General features: G+C 38.4%; 2 protein-coding genes across 2 annotated transcripts; one reads left to right on the top strand and one right to left on the bottom strand.

The window, feature by feature from the left end:
• Positions 1–1062: 1062 nt before the first annotated feature.
• On the top strand, positions 1063–6961 carry LOC140938093 (arylsulfatase B-like). The gene is made up of 7 exons (XM_073387628.1): positions 1063–1342; positions 2543–2629; positions 3034–3245; positions 3603–3814; positions 4408–4628; positions 5246–5535; positions 6501–6961. Exons 1-7 carry the CDS (start codon positions 1063–1065, stop codon positions 6729–6731), a joined length of 1533 nt encoding a protein of 510 aa, XP_073243729.1. The 3' UTR covers positions 6732–6961.
• Positions 6962–9742: 2781 nt separating this feature from the next.
• LOC140938092 (uncharacterized) lies at positions 9743–14815 on the bottom strand. Its single transcript, XM_073387627.1, has 5 exons — positions 14809–14815; positions 14360–14722; positions 13781–13900; positions 13429–13491; positions 9743–11668 (listed from the first exon to the last, which is right to left on the bottom strand). The coding sequence occupies exons 1-5, from the start codon at positions 14813–14815 to the stop codon at positions 11361–11363; spliced, it is 861 nt and encodes a 286-aa protein (XP_073243728.1). The 3' UTR covers positions 9743–11360.
• Between the last annotated feature and the right edge of the window lie 1696 nt (positions 14816–16511).

Genomic DNA, 16511 nt, shown 5'->3' with positions numbered 1-16511 from the left:
CTATGAGAGATGTACAAGTGGCGTAAAGCGTTTTCTTTTACAGCATCAATTACTAATTACCATAACTGAACACAACTATACAACATATTATAACTACACATCCCGAGCTGCATATAACTCACTGTGCCAAATGGCAAATGTAGGTAACTTCGGGCTTGCTGACAATAAGAATTTCAAACGCACCTTCTCACTGACTACAGTGTATGATGAATTTCCTGTTGATCACCAAAATGGTACAAAAAAACCTAATATAAGGCTAATAATGTTATTGAAGTGCAAGAAAACCAACTAAACCCACGGCCGCAGAGGGGCTCTACCTTAAACCAAAACAGGAACTCTGATGTAGGTAACAATCAAGGTCAGCTTAAATCCCTAAACATGCCCACATCAAGGACTGACACTTTAAATAACTCCTTAAGGTGATAAAATTTAAAAAACCTGTCGATACAAATACTGGTTAACCTTGACCTACAAACCTAAACATAACGAAACCCTAAGCACGAGCGAAAGCTCGGGAAAAAAACAAACTATCAGCAAAAATCCTCATGATAATGTTTTTCAAAACAATCACTAAACTACTTCACAACATTAGACAAATTTTTTGGTAATACTCATACGACTATGTTTTAGAGAGAATTCCTCGCGTTTATGTAAGAATTACGGCTAGAGACTTTTCGCAATATCTATTATTAAGCCTAACTCTCTAGGATGCATTTTAAAAAAAGAAAGCAACGTTATGACATGACTTTTCTCAAGAATTTTCTTTTTTTGCGTATCACCGCTCACAGGAATTTTTTTTCCTTACGGGAATTTTTTTTCGGGAATTCTCACCCCAACTCCAGTTATTTCCAATGGCCCGTCCCTTTTTAACACTTATAGCCGGTTTTTATCATTCAAGTAGACCACATAAGACCACGTGTTACTCATAAGACAACGTCACGTACTCGAACGTGACATAACATCCTCATAAAATAATCTTAAGTCCGCCCGTAACCTTAGTTGCAGTTTATCTTTGAAGCAGTAAGGTCCTAGTATAAAGAAATTGTTTCTTTTACCACCTAAATGGAGATTTGCAAACTTAATTTGAGTGGGCTCTACTGTCTAGTTGGGTTGCAACTGTTTGTCATATTTGCACACGGAGCCAAAAAGCCTCCTCACATTTTGCTTGTAGTAGCAGATGACCTCGGCTGGAGTGACGTTGGATTTCACGGTTCGAAAATCCAAACGCCCAACATTGACAAACTCGCTTCAGAAGGAGTAATTCTTGACAACTACTATGTTATGCCGATTTGTACCCCTACGAGAAGTGCTCTGCTCACAGGAATGCATCCAATCCACACTGGTAAATTCTCAAACTGTTACTCGTGTACTGTTACGTAATACTTTCTATACTGAAATTTAATCGGTAGGAACATAAGAAATTAAGTCTCTTGTTAAACGGTGGTACATGACGATTGTGATCACTCGTAATAACACAATTTGGCAGGCAAGTCCAGACAAGCATCTTTTTAAGCTACATGAGGCGTTAAGTGTCCCTTAAGTGTTTCGCTCTGTCCAGTCCAAATCTTTTCTTTTGATCGCAGCCAAAACTTCAAAATCATGTCCAAATGAACTGTAAAAGTGTTTGTGGTGATAGTCCTGTTCTTCAGTGCTTCGAATTTCTGTATGACATGTTGCAAAAACGAAGAATTTAATTAAAATTAACTTTTAATATTCTAGTATCTGTTTAAATTACGGTCTCATTAAACGGCGTTTATCATAGTCACATCACATACACAACTTGAAGAGAACTAAGTTCAATGATTTTTTACAGTTAAGCAGTCGATTATTCAGAGAGCGAGCCTTTGATTGATCTCGCAGGAACTTGAGAGTTAGACTGCATATGGGTCTACATTTAGTTTGTTTTCTTTTTTTTTTAAAGAGATTGTATCTGGATTATCTGCATGCAATTTCAATAGGTTCGGTAGTGTGGACGTTTCATTTTCTGCTTTGTACTGTAACAGGTCTTTTCTTTCTGAACGTAAAAAAATCAGCATATGACACCATTTCCATGTTCCCAGCACTAAAGTTCACCGGATAGAACGATTTGCAGATTTCAATTTTAGACTATTTTGGCTTCCTCCAAGTTAAGCAGAGAACGGTTTTGATTGCGAAATATATAGATCAGCGGCTTTTGAGTGTTTCCTTCGACTGATTTAGTCTGAGGAATAACCGCTTTTTGAAGCTAATGTTTTTTTTCTCTTAGTATTTTGTACTAATAAGAGGTGCCTTTTTGACTTTGATAACTTGACCCGCTTAATACGGACACTTTGTATGGCCTCTTCAGGGTCCGTAGTAAGCGGCTTTGACTGTATAGGGCTTTGACTGGGAACGTTTGGGTGTTCTGGACAAGTGGTCGCTTATTGAAGGTCGTCGCTTACTAGAGGTGGTCGCGCCATATATATAGCGGTACCAACTGATTATAGTCTGACTATCCAAGAAAAGGATTTGCATTTCACTGACAGCCCAAAACAACTTAAATTTATATCATCTTCTTTTAAAGGTCTACAGCACTGGGTCCTCTTTCCACAGAGCCCATATGGCTTGCCTCTGAACTTCGCAACGTTACCCGAGAAGCTCAAGAAATCAGGTTTGTCAACAAGGGCAATCTTTGCTGACGTCACTGTTCACATTCCTCTTTTTTAGTAAAAGGATTTTGCAGAAAAGGCAACTTTCTAAATAAGACTCAACTTCAGTAACCCAGAGCTTGTTAAGCTTAGTAACCCCAGTCTAAAATATTTAGCTCCTTGTGCGTAATAATTATTAGGGTTTTATCAGCCTTAAGAAAAGACAGAATCTCTGGGTCGTAAAAACTAATAACGAGCGCGAGGAAAAGTATTCAGCATTTAACTAATAGGGCTGACATTTTCGAAAAAGCCTTAATTTAGCTAGGTCCTTTTACTATTCAGAAATGACAATTTTTTTGTAACTGGAAAGTTGCCAAGGGAATTCAAATTCGGGTTTCCTTGCTGACCGTGATTTCTCCTTCCACAGGTTATGCCACACATATGATCGGTAAATGGCACCTGGGCTACCACAAGTGGGAATACACCCCGACATATCGTGGTTTTGATACATTCTATGGTTTTTATAATGGGTGGGGAGACCACTACTCTCATGAAATTGACAATATATTGGACTTAAGAGACAACAAGGAAGCTGTTCGTGACCTCAACGGCACATTCGCTACATTTGCCTTCTCCAAGGTAATAATGATCTTCCAGTTAACTCGGATAATTGCTTTCTCTGTATCGATCAAGGCAACCGCATGTCCTTAAATTGGATCCTTGCTACTTAAGAACGGACAGACGGAAGAATTCATAGGAGGATTATGTCAAGAAGAGCAATAGCAAGTGGGAAAGACAAAATTTTAAATAAGGCTCAGTCGGCGAATTGCCATGATGACTATTAGGAGACAGTCTTAGAAGGAAGAGATAGGAGTAGCAACAACCTGGGGCAATGAAAGACTTTTAACCTATTTCGTACCCTCAATTTACAGTTACAGTTTCTCTGACTTTTCCCTCTGAATGATATATTGCAATTATACTCTTTTTTTACCTCAGAGAGCGAATAAGGTGATCAAAGCACATAACTCCTCCACTCCTTTGTTTTTGTACATGGCATTCCAAAATGTTCACGCTCCACTCCAAGCTCCAAAACGTTATTCTGACAAGTACAGCTTTATTAAGGATGAAAAACGTAGGATGTTTGCAGGTATGGTGGATATTATGGATGAAGCCATCGGCAACATTACTCAGGCAATGAAGGATGCAGGGTATGTAACCCGGCGATACCCTTAGGAATTTGCAATACTTCTTCCATCCGCCAGAGATTTTTCATTCGCGGTTTCCGGTTTTAGCCAAGTCTTCATGGTGACCCGCGCCGCTCGAAAGACGTGTCGACCTTCGGCCGATCTTAAAGCATCTTCACCGCACTCAATCGCCGTACGCAAGAAAAAACCCCTGGTACCCAGAGTACATTCTAATTAGCTATAAATCAGCTATTTTCATGTTAATTGACCTCCAAGCCCCGTTTTGCAGTATCTCTTTTGTATTTTGCTCTCTGTGACGAGGCTTGGGGCCAATTAACATAAACGAGCAAAGGGTGAGATCTTTTAATCCCTTCTTTTACGGACACCAAGTTGGCCCTCTTCATCCAAAGAAAATGACATTCCATGCAGGTATGATCTAGAGAAACTCCGAAATTGAAAGGGATGATCTTGCGAACGCGATGTCGGACCGAAAATGTGTGGAATAAGATGGTTCACAGCCTCCCAAACAAAAGGGCCGAATATGATTTTAATGATGATGAACATAAATATAAAAGAATAATAAGTGGAGTGAATAAGGCTCTATTTTGATATTTCAGCTTGTGGGAGGACACCCTCATGGTTTTCACTACTGACAATGGAGGATGGCATGATCACGGCGGATTCAACTGGCCGCTTCGAGGGGAAAAGTTTACCTTATGGGAAGGAGGGGTGAGAGGGGTAAGCTTTGTCCATGGAAACATGCTTGGTAGGAAAGGAGTGAAATGTGAAGGCCTCATGCATGTTACAGACTGGTTTCCAACATTGGTCAATATTGCAGGTAAACATAGCTGTTCTGGTATTTTATGGGTTATTTCTCATGACGTTTCGATACTTTTAACAAGGTTAAAGCGGAGGTTTGATTAATGATGGCCTAATTGCCATTCTTCCTAGTACTTCTTTAATTATCACTGCACGAAAAAGTGGATTTTCACAAATTTACTCGGTGCAAATATAGTGCGAAAAAGTGCAAACTAGAGGGAAATCAAAAGCAAAGATGGTAAATACCGCATTTGCATGCCAGTTTACATCTTTGCCCTTTATTTAACCTTAGGTTGCACTTTTTTGCACCAAATTTGCACTGCGTACATTTGGTTTAAACCAAATTTTTCGTGCAGTGTATTATGAATTACGAGCAATTTATTCTTTAGATAAATTTGTGGTTGTATGCACTTATCTTAGACGAGATGACTAATACGTCTCAAACGAATTATGCGTCGAGTTTATAAATGGAGAAATTTTTGCACATTGAAAAAATGAGGACACAAGTCTCACTAAACAGAGGCTCACCCGATTCTGAAACGCCAAATGCAACCCATTATTTTCGTATTTTGCGATAATTTTTAAGGCGTAAAACTGTGCCCAATTATGACCTATGAATTTCTCGCTCTACTCCAGGTGGTACTATTGATCATGCGCAGGCACCTCTGGATGGTGTGAATGTGTGGAACACCATTTCTAAAGGAAAATCATCACCTAGGAAGGAGATACTACTCAATATTGATTTAAAACATAAACAAGAGAGCGATGAATTATCGGCCATCACTTATTACGAAGGCATTGCTTTGCGATCAGGTGAAATGAAGCTTCTTATGACTGTGCCTAATTCGTCTTGGTATAAGCCTCCTGAGCTTGAAGGAAACCCAGACCACAAACATTACATTGATTGGTCACAAGGAGGAATAAAGGTATGGGTAAATAATATGCAACTATCCCCCGAAGGGGAGTTGGATAGTGGTGGTGGAAATATGCCGAGGCGCGAAGCGTCGAGGTAGCGCTGTTCGTCGACCCTGAAGGGGATAGTTGTTTTAGTATTTACCAAATCAGTTGGATAAAAATGAAAAAAGTAACTTTTTGTAAATTAAAATCGTCACTTAATAGGAACTTTGTTTACAATTTACAAACATTTCGCGAATTTTGTCAAGTGCATTTTTACGATTTTGTTGCAGATTCAGCATGAAAATAATTTTATAACTACAAGTAAACAATGACAAGCCAAAGTTCGTCTCTTTCCTGGTATTTCTTTGTTCGACTACTTCATTTGTCGCTCAAACTTCCTCTTTCGAAAATGTCTCGAAACGAGACGCCCTCTTGGCTCCGGTCGAAACAGTGAATAGCTAAGGATATTTCGAGTCACGAGAGCCAATCAAAACGCGCGAAAATTGCTATTCACTGATTAGGTAAAAATTAATACCAGTTAAATCTATATCATACTCTCAGTTTATGTTCACACTATACCGGGTAGCTTTTTGTGGCGGCACGAAAAGCTATAAGGTATATTGATCCTATCAACTTTAAACTAGTAAGCACATTTAAGTGTCTTTTTTCATCGATAAATCGTTCAAGTGCCATAGGATAGAAACTTCTCCGGTCCAAGATGCCACCTCCGAAATCCGAAATCGAGTTTGAGTCTAAAATAAAATAAATCGTTGGGCCGTTTCTCTCTTTCTAAGGGCCTACTGTTGCTCCTAGATCGGATTTAGATGCCAAAGGCTCTGACTTTTTTTCAAAAGAATCTGATATGTCAGTAAGTTTATAGAATCGTTAAATGTTTTTGCCGCCTTTCATAACTTACGAAAGAGAATTAGAGTTCTTCTAAGCATGATCTATGTAGAGCATATCCTAGCTAGCCCATTTTTTGTATTTACTATAGAGTACTCCAAGTGTCACTCCAAGTACTTTAACGGTGGCTTTGTACAACATTACCGCTGACCCAACAGAGCATATTGACCTTAGTGAAAAGCTTCCAGGAGTGGTGAAGAAAATGAAAAACAGAGCGCAATACTACATGAAGGAATCTGTACCTCCACTTAACAAACCTGATGATCCTAGAGCAACTGAAAAAGCTTTGGAAGAAGGTATCTGGACTCCTTGGGAAGACTGAAATTTCTCCTGAGGGCAGTATTTTGATTAGAGATACGCCAGTCAGAGGAAACCTTAATTTTAAGCTGTAAAAAATCTTTTAAATCGTTTTAGATTAAGTGGATTTCGAATTTGTTGTGCTAGTTTAAGTTCCTCTCTTTCTAGGCTTTGAGTTGCAACTGTAAAAACAAATAAATATCTAATAAATGATAACAGGTTAAGCAAATAAATGAATGAATAAAGGAATAAATAGGACCGAGGGTTTAAAGTGGTTGACGTCCTTTGTGGTTTTCTGTGTACCCACCCCAGATGGAGTTGGAAAGGGGTTTAAACGCGAAAACTAACATGTGAACAGAAAGGAAATGAGGAGGGGAGGTTGTGTCAAGAGAGAAGGAGCTCATTCTCTCTTGGTTGTGTACATCCGTTTCCACGTTGTTCGATGTGAAAAATTTGAGAGCTGCCTCTCGTCGTTGCGAAGCGAACTAAAAACCCTCCACATATTTTGCTTGTGGTAGCCGATGATCTCGGTTGGAGCAATGTTGGATTTCATGACTCAAAAATCAAAACACCGAATATCGACAAACTTGCTTCAGAAGGAGTCATCCTTGACATATATAAGACACTTAAATGAACATAAAATTTGTATATAAAATAGGCATCCCAATTTGCAAATCACTGAAAAAAGTTAAAAATTCGTCACAAACTCAATAGAAGTCATAAAAGATATTTCCACCCTAAAACGAACAAACAAAAAAAACAAACTTACGCAGTTTTGTTACGAGTAAGATTAATTACAGGAATTAAAGGAGACGTCACTCTTGCCAAGCATAAATCAAGTCACAAACAATTCTTCCAACCTGAATTTCTGAAAAAAGTTTGCGTTGCGGGGGCTTGCGGACAGATAAACGGATGTAGTAACACTTTCCTTGAGCAATTTCTTTAGGTCGGCTGCGGCATGAGGGCAAGAAGGAGCTTGAATTGTGTACCTAAGTTCTTCAGTTTCACACTTTATTTTGCTTATTTTTCACTTTGCTTGGTTACCTTTGTTCTTTTTAGTGGAATATATTACATAACCCCTGATCATTATTCACTGTCTGAAAAGTTCATGAAAGTTGGTGATGGCTTTGATTGTAACAGGGGAGTGTGGGGCTCAAACAATAGCTGATAACAATCACAAAACAATGCAATATATATTCCTCTACTCATATTTCCCTTCTCAAAAAAAAAAAAAGACGTGTAACCTTCCCAGTGAAACAACACAAGTCAGATTTTGAACAACGATTTAATAAACTTGCCACATTGTTTGGACTTCATTTGCTTCGTCTGCATTTGTCATAGCACAATGTCTTTCAGAAGAGAAACCTGTGTCACCAGCCGCGTTCGCGTTATTTTCAAACAAATATGACACAACAACTCCAACTCGAACGTTTAACTGTGACTCGTCGGACGTCTAATATAAAAATCTGTCGAGATTGATGGTCCAAAAGGGCCTCCAAAACTGCTCTGCCTTAACGTTAAGAATACTTTTCTTCCTTTCTGATAAAACTACTGTTTGACTACTCCGCATGAATTGACCAATTTCCATATTTTAGAATTCAGCCTCAACAATTCGAGGCTCTTGGGAATAATCATCTTTAGAAAATAGACCATTCTTGATATATTAAAATTCATACTTGGCTGCGAGGCTTGGAGGAATAAAATTGAGGCTCAGCAATGAACAATACTTTTCTTTTGTTTTATTCCCCCCCAAGCTTCGCAGACCAGTATGAATTTTAATATATCGGAATTGGTCGATTAAATAGTTTATTATTTACTGTCTGGGGTATGTAATATGTTCGAGGGCGATACCAGGTAAATATATATATCACATACACCCTCGTTCCAGATAAATAACCCTTACATCACCACAACATGAATTATTAACGCCTGCTCTTTTGACTGTTTTTCTTCTGCTTTTCTGAATAAACACGCTTTAAGAGAACAAAACGTCAACCAACAGAAGCAGAAGTACAATACTGCGTGGACATATTTTCACTTTCTCCAAAACACGCACTGGGCGCACTTTTCCTGTAGGGAGGAGGGGGGAGGGGTGGTGCAACCCCCAAAGACTCCGCAGGTCCACCTTTTTGTTGAACAAAGATTTAAAAAATAGTAAATTAGCGATACTGAGCCTACAGTGTAATTGCAAAATCGTTCTCAATTTTGTGACAGTTGGACAGTTTGGAACATAGTTCGCTAGAAAATGGGCAGAAGAGAGCAAGAAGAGAGGCCGCCGCAGGATTTTGTCAACCATAGACACCTCTGTTCGTAAACCGCCTCAATTTCTTCATTTAAAAATCTCGAGGGTAAATCTAAAAGTTTTCGATTTCTGGGCATTGGGAAGCGGACACCTTGGCGGGAGTGCCCCTTCAGCGTGCTCTTGTTAAAGTCAGATTTCTCTAGTTTCATTTAAGTAGAGAAATACTATTTGTACGTACCATCTAACAGACATTGATCTGAATAAAGTCGTTAAGTTCAAACATTGTGGGAAATATCCTCGTTTCGCTTTTGGCTGCCTTGTCATACATGTATCTTCTTCAAAACGCCCCAAATGTAGTCTCAGACAGCCTAATCCCTCCCATCCTAGGAGACCCGGGGGCAGTCAGTCGGGTCGGGTGAAAAGGCGGGACGAAAGTTTTCAAGTACGGGCAAAAGAGCCCCTGGGTACCGACTCTCACCGAGCTATTTCTAAAAATTCAAGCGGATGCCGGCTCCTGATTGGGCACAAAAAGTGCTTGTATTATTGTGCCCAATCGGCGAACAGTTTGTCCTGAGTTCCCCTTTTCAGCATCAAATTTCTCCTTGCACTATCAATGTTTTGTACAAAAGGGTGGTCAGGAGAATTAAGGACATGATCACACAAGATGAATTTGCTTGATATTTTATCAACTCCTTCCCACTACTTCTACAGAGCATGAATAGGCGCGACAAATGAAAATTTTAATTTTGATCTTAGGGTTGGAAGGGTTAAATATAAACCTAAAGCCGGCTAAGAATCGTACTTATTGGAGCAGCAACAACAGACTAGGAAGAAACGACAGAACAAAGAAATTTATTATATATAGGTCAAAGCGAACTTTGGGTAAACAATTTCTACCACATAAATACGTTTGTTCAAGAAAACCTACGCTTTTACAGGTGTAATATGCCAGTTTTTAAGCTAAATAGACCTCTTTTTCTTTCAGTTAACTCACATTCTCAAAAAAATAAAATAAAACAAAACAAAACACCGGAGACGAAATTAATGTCATCCCTTTTGGCAAGTATCATCAATGCATATGCATTCTTATTTGTTTTACTCACAGACCAATGGAAGCAATGTGCAACTCGCACAGTACAACATTACTGCTGACCCAGAAGAACGCCACAATCTCAACAGGAAACTTCCAGAAGAATTAAAGTCATTGCTAGCAAGAGTGCGCTACCACATGGAAGGTGTGGTTCCTCCACCAGCTCATACGTTTGACCCTAAGGCCCATGCAAAAGCAGTAAAGGAGGGTGTCTGGTGTCCTTAGCTAGAGTAAATGAACTTTCGAAAAGTCGCCGTAATGGTTTGTTAGACTGAAAAAACAAAACTCAAGACATATAAAAAACGCGGAGTAAACTATAGCAATCTAGTTTTGGGGAAGCTTAGACCATATGATCAAAAATACGTTTTAGTGTTAAAAACTGTACTTTTTACACGATTTGGCCTTCAAAAAGTCCATAATAAAATGGTAAAAACGGGGGTTTTTCAAGGACACTATTTCAAAAGTGGAGAGTTCCAAAACGGAAGCTAGTCGTTCTAGTGTGGACGGGTGCAAACGGAGCTTTCCAAAAACGCTTACGGCGTAGTTAATTAGATATGACATATACCTACAAACGGAGGGTATAAGAGAGTATCACGCGAACAGTTTGGGAACGGACTATAAAGTTAAACGCTTTCGATTGCATTAGTGTTGACGAAGTATTTGGAGTGGCTCACATGAGCAACTCAATCGCTGGCAGAAGTACAGAGAAAACTACGAGAAATGTTCACACGTCCAAAGAAAGCCCTCATGCGTGTCAGTATCCCAAATCGCAACATGGTGGACGAATTTTTCAGTCACCTTTTGTTTCCGTTGAATTGTTCTAAGGCTACCCTTGAATCGGTTAACACTTGTGAGCGGTAACACAAAAAATGGAAAATTTTCTATTTCTTGCGCTTGCTTTGAAGTAGTTGTAACATATGTCCTTTTTATATCAAGGCATTTTTTAAAAATGCTGAAAATTGGTTCAAACAGGCGATGTGAACAGCGTGATGGTGAGCGTCAAAAGGGCCGAGCGCATGGAAAAACGCCCTTAAGAACGATATCGTCCGGAACGCCCAAAATTCTGATTGGCTGGAAATAAGACGGAGCCTGCCGCCTTAGCCTGCAAACCATTATCTAAACAATGCCTTGCCATAAAATCCCATTATGATGCCGTCATAACGGTGTCTCTTTTGCTTGCGTTTGCGTCGCTCATGTAAACCGGCGGTACCGATTACGCGCTTTGTTTGTAATTAACACCTTGCGTTGCCTATTTTCTTAACCTAAATATAGGTAACATGCGCCTGGCTGTATTCTGCCTACAGATATATTGCGTTCTTCATTCAATCATCGCAGATGTCAGCAATAGACTTTAAGCGAGCCTTCATGTTTTTTTGCCAGATCCTCACAAATGGTCTTTGCGGAATAAACAAGCGAAGTTCAGAGACTGAGATTTGCTCCGCCGTCCCCATGATAACATATTGCTTTCGTAAAAATAATCTCGGGCATTGACAATAATCATCTTGAACAAAAATTTCTTGTCTTGTCTTGAGATCCACAAGGCTCCTAAAGACAGTGATAACCCGTACTAGGTACCTCCTCTCTTGGGTTCTGTTATCAAACGTGGATTGTAATATCCGTGCTCGAATTACTGGTGAAAATAAAAAAAAAAACTTTATTGCCTAACGCTATAAAGGTGAATTTTTCTTGAACGATAATAATCCGATCAGCGCTCAAAGCTATGTACAGCATATTTATCATGGCCTAATGTGAAAAGTCTGGATATAAGCAAATACATGTACCTTGTGATTTTTTTATTTTCCTTTTTTTTCTTTTAAGTGACTATAAAAAGCTTTAAAGTAAAATTTAACATCCAAGGTCAAAAGAAAAGAGGACTGTTGTAGCCAATCACAGAAGAATAACATTAACGTAAGCATTAGCTTGCACCAATTCTGGTTACTAAGAAAACAAACTGTGGTATGCAACGTAACGATAATCAGAGAGATTTGTCAATTAAGAAGACACCGAAATGTAATAAGAGTAAAAGACAAGACTAGTGCTCATATATATATATATATATATATATATACACCCGTTTTCAAAAAGGTTTTCATACAGAGAGATATATAGATAGATATATACTTTTGTTCTCTTGCACGTGCGCCCGTGTGTATTTTCACTTGTTATTGTCCAACTTGTGAAAAACTCGGTTCAACGATAAATTTTTTCGTCGTCGGGGTTTTTGTTCCAATTTGAAACGTCGTTTTGATTTTTTTTTTTTTTTTTAGAAAAATACATGCCCCCCTGCGATACAAACTTGCAATGGCGAATTATATAGCTGATTTTGGGAATGAGGAAAACATCCCGCGAAGCAGCCGATCCGCGAGTTATACGGCGTCACCAAATTGGTAGGCCAAATGCCATGGCATCTGTAGCAAGTGACGAAGCATTTTTATTGATGGAGTGTATTAAAGGAGTGTATTAAGGGGCGTGCTTAAGAGAAACTGTAAACTAACTTAAAAGCATTTGTGGCCGAGAGTTTATTCTGTCTTCAATGAGACGTTGCCTTACAGGCCGCGATTTTACACGAAAAAAGGTGAGATATTAATATGTATGACCCGCTCATCATGGTTATGATAACATCTACTTCTATGAACCTAGTCAACGTCTTGGTCCGTTTTAATCAACTGCTATAATATTGTTGCTCCTTCCCACATATCCAATATGGATATCCACCGTCACATCTTCCTTCTCAGCGGTTTCGAAAACACTTCTTTTTTTCATTTCATCTGCGTTTTTCCCCTTATCCTGTAACGACAACAATGATATGACCTGCAAGTGACCGAATTCCTCATTCTTTAATTTTCAACAGGAATGCAAATCAAGAGAATTGCAGACAATATTCGTGCATTATTTTTTTTAATTGACAAATTGCAACAAAGAACCTGACGAAAAAAAAAAATTATTGTTGAACCAAGTTTTTTCACAAGTTAGATAATAACAAGTGTAAATGCACACGGGCGCACGTGCAAGAAAACAAAAGTATATATCTATCTATATATCTCTCTATATGAAAACCTTTTTGAAAACGGGTGTATATATATATATATATATATATATATATATATATGAGCACTAGTCTTGTCTTTTTAAGAACCCGCTGGTTCCTCCTGAAAGAATTTTAAATTTGTACAAGTAATGCTCTCTTTAGACAACACAGCCCGATATAAAAGTCGACACTGTTCGTTCTTTCTGTCCACTGCATTGTAAAACCACCGCCTGAGTACAGTCTCTTTTAGGACAATATCTCTTCTCATCAGGCGAGTAATTTTTTTTAGTAACAGCAAGGAAGCATTTACACCATTATCTCTAGTCAAAGGAACTTGGTAAAAAGATGAAGGAAATATTTACCAAAGTCACTTTCACAGTAGCTCTTGTTCCGTTTCTTTGATATTCTACATGTGCGGCATTTTTCTAATCAAAAGAGAACAACACTATAAGTGTCAGCAATAAATGCATCGAAAAGAAAGAAAACCGGTTCTTTTTTTTTAATGAAAAAAAAAATGAGTAGTAAGCTAAAAGAAACAAGTCAGTAATCGCTACCTGCAGAATTATTTAGTTCTTTAAAGACTCGCACCTGGAAAATGTCGTCTCATCAAGAGAAATAAAGTCAGGAAAATTAACAATTGTACGGTGGTTTTAAACAACGCAGACTATCTTTCTAAGTTATTATCTGACAAATTCAACTTCAACTTCTCCTCACCTGGTCTGTTGGGTGTTGATAGCGTTGTAGGTGATTCGCGCCCGATTTCAGTGATCCCTTGAGTTGTAATTAGAAACGTTTCTTCTCGTGGACCTGTATCACGTTCCGAATGAGAATTGTCTTAAATCAATTGTTATGTCATACTCGTTCAACATGTACATAAAGTTGATGTGACATTTTACTGATAATCTTTGACTAAACTTAAACTGTCACAGAATCTCATTCTTCGCAACACATCATATATCAAAAGTTATTAGACACACGAAAAGGTATCTCCCCGGATTTCAGGGAATTGGAAGAACCTTATTAAAAAAAAATAAGAGTAGGTTTAAGACCTGTTTACCAAATTGTGATAGCTCGAGGTGTGGGGATATAATAGTCTAGTAAACGGTCAATATTAATTTAAGAGAACAAGTTTTATGATAATTTGGACCACATTTTGAAAACTTCCATACCACAGAAATTTCAAGTTTCGGGCTTGTATATCTCTACGAAAAAATCCGTTAAGTCCAACTCCATTAACCCTAAGATTCCCTAGGTTTTGAGATGATTAAAGTAAATTTTAGTTTAAAGCTATACCCGCAATAGTTTTGGGCTCCGCTCGAACAAGCGTTGTCGTCTGCGTCGTCTTCATCAGTTGGCACCGTTTTCGTAAATCCTGCATCCTTCGTAACAACGATCCATTCCATTCTTCGACGTAGCTTTCTCGACTGACTTCAGCTATGACCTTTGTGGAGCCCACCATCCTGGTCATCTTTCCCATTAAAAGATACTGTTTACCAGGAAGAAGCAGGGGGCAGCTACACAGATTACTGAGTATCCAAACGCTTCGAAATGTTGGTAACGAACTTTTCATTTTAAACATGTGAATAAATCTGACGCGGTAGTTGGTGTCCAGGGATAATTCGTTGATACCTTCTGACAAAATCCTGACGTGTACGACTATTCAAAAAAAATTAGAAAGAAAAATGTCATCTTTGTCATGCTCTAATGAGCTTTAAATTTACCATCAATTTTAATTGATCAACCTTTCATTACGCTGTCGAATTTGCTGTTCCTGGAAGCACCCAGTAATTTTCCTGTAATTCTTTTTAATGTGGCCCGAACCTATTCGTATGCGTGTTGGTTTAAAATGTTTTTGAATCGCGTTTTTCAGCAGGAAAAATTTAACCGATTTCTATGATTTTTGGCATCCTTAATGAAGAATGATGGAACTTTAAGAGAAAATGTTATTTATTTTCTTGTAGATATAACACGTTTCAGATATCGGCATATATTTAAAACCACATTTTTACGAAAGCTGGAAATAACTTTGAAATCCTACGACAGATTTTTTGCCAATTTTAATTAGCAAATAAGCCTCAGAGCTCTCTACTCTTACATCTGCAAGTTTGAAGTCAATCGTGACCACACAACTCGCTGCAAAAAATGCTGGTCAAATTTAAAATTAAAATGCTACGCTAACAAATTTGTTAATGTTGACGCATAGATAGAGGAAGACTGTCTACGGACTATCTCCTGTCTGAAAGGGTATTCTTGCCCAAAGCTTTATTGCAAGAAACTGAATAATCAGAAACTTACGGCAAACACGGTTAGCACTGCAATGCAAGATATTAATATTTCTTATAAAAATGCGGTTTTAAATATATGTCGATATCTCAAACGTTTTTATATCTACAAGAAAACAAATAAAATTTTCTTCAAGTTCGACCATTCGTCATTAAGGATGTCAAAAATCATAAAAATCGGTTAAATCGTTTCTGCTGAAAAACGCGATTCAAAAACATATCCAACACGCATACAAACAGGTTCGGGCCACCATAAGAACTCCTTCGTAGCTCAGTGGAAAGTCCTCCTGCCCACTGTTTTGAAGGCCATAGATTGGAAATCTGAAGAGTTTTGTCCCATGTTTGTTAAATGATGATCACGGCGTCTTTCTCATTCAGTGCAAGGTTAAAATCTGCTCTCCTAAATTCTCGCTTTGATTTGCAGATAGCCAACGAAATACTGTAGTTCAGTGATTAATGTAACGGTCTGAAATTTAACGAATGAGCTTCATTGGGCTGTAAGAAAATTGAATATTTGCACCATTTTTTTGTTAAAGTTGTTTCTACGTCGGTTAGTTCTTCTCCAAGAATGCCCAAACATAGCGTCTTTCATACAAAGGTAAGAATGGCGTATTCAGTGAATAGTAGTATAGGGCGCACTGGCTTCTCCCCCTTTCTGCGGTGGAATCACATTAATGTAAGGTGGAATAGATCAGCGTGGAGGTTGTTACGAATAGGCATCAAATCTCTTGTTTTTTATTTCTTTGGTGTTGTGGCTAGAATAGTAGTCAGACGGTTTTACGGGGTTTTACTTATTTCTAAATCGATAATGCAGTCTGACTGTGCGGGTCATGTCGTTATGTTCACCATGGTGTTATAAGCTGTTTTGATTGGTGAACTCATGGAAAATAAAGCAGTATAGTAAATCGTTTGTCACTATAATCAATTTGCTTTGGCGTTATAATTCCAATTCTGTTCCCTAGTTTCAGTTTATCCAAAAACATTGTGAAACTTTTCAATTAAATTATTTCTCCTCCTCCTCCTCTAGCTTCCCCATTCTCCCCCTCCTACTAACCAATTGTATTGTCCTCCCTCTCCCCCTCCCGTCTTCCTCATCAACAATCCTAACTCGTGTAAGAAAGCCTGATTTGCACTTACCAAAATCGCTGATGCAATAAGCTCTG

This window comes from Porites lutea, chromosome 5, assembly GCF_958299795.1.
Source record: "Porites lutea chromosome 5, jaPorLute2.1, whole genome shotgun sequence".
In the NCBI taxonomy this organism is placed as follows: domain Eukaryota; kingdom Metazoa; phylum Cnidaria; class Anthozoa; order Scleractinia; family Poritidae; genus Porites; species Porites lutea.
The sequence above is the reverse complement of the archived record's forward strand: the minus strand, read 5'-3'. Positions and strand labels throughout refer to the sequence as shown.